At 38.1% G+C, this 5,114-nt stretch overlaps 1 protein-coding gene across 1 annotated transcript in view; it reads left to right on the forward strand.

Moving 5' to 3' along the window:
• Nucleotides 1–5,114, forward strand: part of LOC107678650 (gamma-aminobutyric acid receptor subunit alpha-2-like) — a 69,905-nt gene that overhangs the window by 18,101 nt on the left and 46,690 nt on the right. Inside the window, exon 2 of the mRNA XM_016474003.1 lies at nucleotides 2,182–2,402. Coding sequence (XP_016329489.1) covers nucleotides 2,182–2,402 — 221 coding nt within the window. The remainder of the gene's footprint in view (nucleotides 1–2,181; nucleotides 2,403–5,114) is intronic.

Below are 5,114 nucleotides of genomic sequence, written 5' to 3' on the forward strand. Positions count from 1 at the left end.
ATCAGCTACTGTTTTGTTATTAGTTTAAGTATTTGCTATTGACTTGTGTGTGTGTGTGTGTGTGTGTGCGTGCGTGCGTGCGCGCGCGCGCGCGTGTGTGTGTGTGTGTGTACATGTATGTGTGTGGTGGGTGTATGTTTAATAATGTGAGTGCAGGGATGGCATGGCGGTGGGGTTTCATGGTTCATCTCTACTTGTTAATGGATGTTCATATAAACCCACCTCAGCCGGGACAATACAAGCCCCTTGACTGAAATTAGACAGTCATAACCATTGCAGAATGCTGACTGGACGAATCGTCCAGATCCGAGAGACGTGCCAGAGAATGAGCTGTACATCCATCAAAATAAAAAAGCACCTGCAGCAGCGGAAGGAATCTGGCTACAGTCCCTGCAGTGTTCAGACACTGTCTAAGCGGTCATAAAACTTCTGTCGCAGTGCTTCTCTATAACTGCTTGTAGTGTGACACTTCAGTCTGCAGCTGCTTTACACCAGAACTCTTAGTCTGGAACTTTCAATGCAGAACAAATTTAATTTAGTTTAGCTCTGGTTTTAAATCAGGACCTGATTCTAGTCAGGCTGCTTTTATTCTTGAAATGCTTTCATTTTTTTTATTTTTCTGTAGCTGCTTTTATTCCAAAGATGTTTTAAGTCTAGAACCGCTTCTTCTCTACATCTGCTTTTCAGTATTAGAACAGTCTACAGTTTATGTTAGTCTAGAACTGCTTTGACTACTAGATTTGCTTGTAGTTTAAAGGGATAGTTCATCCAAAAATGAAAATTACCCCATGATTTATTCACCCTCAAGCCATCCCAGGTGTATATGACTTTGTCCTTTCAGACAAATACACTCAGAGTTATATTACAACATGTCCTGGTTCTTCCGAGCTTTTTAATGGGGGCCGAGATTTTGAAGTCCAATAAAAGTGCATAAATCCATCATAAAAAGTTCTCCAAACGGCTCTTTGAATTTAGAACGGAACTGCTTTCACTGTAGAATTGATATTTAGAATATGTATTTTTTATATTTTAATTTTAGTTTTAGTTAAGGTTTTCCTTGTGTGTTTTTGTCATTTTTAGTCTTTTTTTTTTAAGTCTATATAAATAGTTTTAAAAAAATGTATTCAGTTTTCGTCATTTTAATACATAATGTTAAACTAAAACAAAATGAGAAATGCTGCTTTGTCAACTAGCTGAAATATATGAGTGAAATCTTATTGGTGCAAAATTCCACTAGACTTATCAATATATTAAACATCAGTTATGTTAATTTTTATGATTTAGTTTTTTATAAAATTTTTCAAAACACTGAACTAAAAAAATAACCCACTATAAAGAACATACGAACAATGAACAGATACTGTCAGCACTGCTTATAAATATTGCAAGTGTAACCTCTGTGGATCTACTCAACACCCTCCGAGTGGGATTCGAACCAGTGTTTCCGGCATGGGAGATGGGCCTCTGTTACAAAAGTATCCATGTAACATATAGAAACAATTGTGTACAAAGCACACAGTTTTACAGAAATATGTCTGTCTTGGCTGTGAATGTGTCACAGTAGTTTCACATTCACTGTGGCCACTGATTGTTGCTGGAAACTTGTTGACTGTTTGATAGAACTCCATTACCTTTTCACCTCCCAATCTAAAGCCAAAACCCTCTTGTAATCTATCTTTAGAGCATTTTAAAAGTTTTCCCTGTTCTGCCGTGATGAGCTTCATAATGGTATCTCTGGGCAGCACAATCTCTCTTATGGAGCCGAGAGTGGGATCTGATCACCCTCAGCAGCACTAGTTAAAGGTTTGAGCAATTGACTCTCCCCTACAGAGCTTGAGTCTCAAATGCCGTAAACTCCATTTGCAAATCAGTTGGCAAACTGTGTTTATCCACCAGAGCAAAAATAAGTGGATAGAAAATGTTACACCACAGATCATTTGAGGGTAAGAAAATGCCTGAATTTGAATTGCATTCACAGGCTTTGCTTGAGGAGGAGCACAAACCCAGGTTGTCCAATTGATTGGATTGGAACAGCAAATTCACCACCAATCAGTCACTGTAAGAGGGTATTGTGTGCTCAGTTATCATAAACAAAGCACCATCCGAGCCCTTAGCAACAGAAAACATCCAACAGAACCTCAAAATGTGTCTAAAATGTGCTGTTGTTTCATCTTTTTGCAGGAGTACACCATCGATGTCTTCTTCAGGCAGAGCTGGAAGGATGAACGGCTGAAGTTTGAGGGACCGATGAACATTCTGCGTTTGAACAACCTGATGGCCAGTAAGATCTGGACTCCAGACACATTCTTTCACAACGGGAAGAAATCTGTCGCACACAACATGACCATGCCCAACAAACTGCTGCGGATCCAAGATGACGGCACCCTGCTGTACACCATGAGGTAAGCAAGGTGTTATTTTCACTAAGTGCTTTCGAAGTTTCAAAAGCTACCACACGTAATATCATTGGAAAGTGCTGTGCATATAAAATTTCAAGTTGAAATCTTGCTCTCATCTGACATTCTCAGTGCCGGTGCAGTTGAATCGATTATATTACTGAATATTAATAAATTATATTCTTTTAAACCCAGAATATTGACCACTACTGTAAAAAATATTATATTTATGATCACATTGTCTTTCAAATTGTAAAAAGGTAGCATCTACTCACCCTCAAAACACACCTTTTTCTGTAAAAGTAACAAATCTGTAAAAGTAACAAGATGATATTATCATTATCCAGCTCAATTCAGTTCAAGTTTTGTTCTCATCCAATTATATTAAGGAATATTAGTTGTCTTAAACCCAAAATATTACCGCAAAATTACGTCCGACTGTCAGATCAGCTTTAAACATATATGATTTATGGTCATATTGTCTGTTTTCACTGTCAAAAATCTGGCCTATGATCTTGAACTACAATCCAAGTTTTCTTTTTTTGGATGGGGAGCATACCCAAACCGAAGGAATCTTGCCCTCCAGTGTTTTTTCAGTGAATAATGACTTTAATTTTGATCTGTTCCTCACATAATGTTATCAGAATTTATATTTTTGGTGAACGATCCATTTAGCTCATATTGTGGGTGGCAAATGGAGTCATTCCTCATGTAAATCCCTGAATCACCTTGTATTCCCAAGAATTAGAATAATTCATTCCTCACCGGCTCCCACAGTATGACAGGCAGCTGTATTGATTTAGCCACTAATTAAGATGCTTCATCTGTTTTCAGAAATGTGACACTCACTTTTGTAGGAGCCGATTTTTCATTGAAACCAGTGACTTTCTTTAGTAAAGCACAGTTCTCATTATAATCGACATATTCAAGAGTCTGTGAACATTATCATCAATCTCCTTAATTACCTGCAGATGAAACAGGAAGAGCAGAATCTGTGATATATTGTCGTGTGTCGTGTACACAAGCCCCAAACAACACGGCCTTTCATAATGATTCGATCTCGCCTCTGTTCATCCTGACGCTGCTCCAGAATACATTATGACACTCTCCAACACGTACACTCAATTTTGTTTGCTTTTTTCTCTCTCTTCTAAATCGCTCTCTCGCTCCCAGCTCTTCCTGTGAGCACAAATGCTCCTTGCTGCTGCCAAATCAATGAGAGCCTGATTCAGTTGTGAAGCGCAGGAAGAAAAAAGGAGACAAACTGAGAGAGAGACTGAGAAAGAGAAAACAGCAGACTGAGTGGAATAGAGGAGAAATGGATGTGAAAATGAACTTGCATTTATAGGATAGAGTAGAGAGTAGAATAGAGACTAGTAATAGACTACTAGTATGAGATTGTTGATCTATTGAATATTCACAATATTATTGAGAATATAGAATTAGGCAGCATTTTGAATATCGCAGTGATTTTAATGCTCTTTTTATTTTGCCATTCAATTTTCTAAAGAGCTAAACAATAGTTTTACGTATGAGAGTGTATAAGTATGAGAAAAAGTATGAGAGTGATAAAATGTGGACAGAAATCCCTTGTGACATTTTTTACAACCTATTTTTATGGTGCACAAATAAAAATAATTAAATAATGTTCCTCATTCAGTGAAAAAAATGAGGAGTGAGTGAGAGAGTGTGGAGAAAATGACTTAAATATTTTTACTAGATTATAGCTGGTTTTAGATTTTGATAGATTTTAGATAGATTTGATCAAAAATACAGTACAGTATAATATACTATATATATATATATATATATATATATATATACAGGTGCATCTCAAAAAATTTGAGCAAAATATTCGAATCTTTCCTAAGAAAAATAAAAAAGGATTTGCAAAATAGAAAAGTTCAAGTTCTTTAAAGTATGTTCATTTATGCACTCAATACTTGGTCGGGGCTCCTTAAGCACAAAGTCCAGCATCAGTGAAGTGTGGCATGGAAGCGATGAGCCTGTGGCACTGCTGAGGTACTATTGAGCCTTCAGCTCCTCTGTATTGTTGGATCGACTGTTTCTCATCTTTCTCTTCAAAATATCCCATAGACTCCATATGGGGTTCAGGTCAGGCATGTTGGCTGGCCAATCAAGCACATTAATATCATGGTCAGCAAACCACTTGGAAGTGGTTTTGGCACTGTGGGCAGGTGCTAAATCCTGCTGGAAAAGGAAATCAGCATCTCCATAAAGCTTGTCAGCAGATGGAAGCATAGAGTGCTCCAAAATCTCCTCGTAGACGACTGCATTGACTTTGGACTTGATAAAACACAATGGACCAACACCAGCAGACGTCACGGCACCCCAAATCATCACTGACTTCAGAAACTTCACACTGGACTTCAAGCAGCTTGGATTCTGTGCCTCTCCAGTCTTCCTCCAGACTCCAAAATGTACTTTTATCTGAAAGGAGGACTTTGAACCACTGAGCAACAGTCCAGTTATTTTTCTCCTTAGCCCAGGTAAGATGTTTCTGACGTTGTTTCTGATAACTCCAAGGTTTCTGGCTGTTTTTGAAGAAGTTGACTGGATGGTGAAATTGTGATGAAACGATGGATTTGATGGAATCACAAGCAGTTCTGTCTTGGCAAGGTTGAGTTGAAGGTGATGGTCCTTCATCCAGCAAGAAATGTCTGTTAGACAAGCTGAGATGCGAGCAGCTATCATCAG

Source organism: Sinocyclocheilus anshuiensis, unplaced genomic scaffold, assembly GCF_001515605.1.
Source record: "Sinocyclocheilus anshuiensis isolate Anshui unplaced genomic scaffold, SAMN03320099.WGS_v1.1 scaffold877, whole genome shotgun sequence".
NCBI lineage: Eukaryota > Metazoa > Chordata > Actinopteri > Cypriniformes > Cyprinidae > Sinocyclocheilus > Sinocyclocheilus anshuiensis.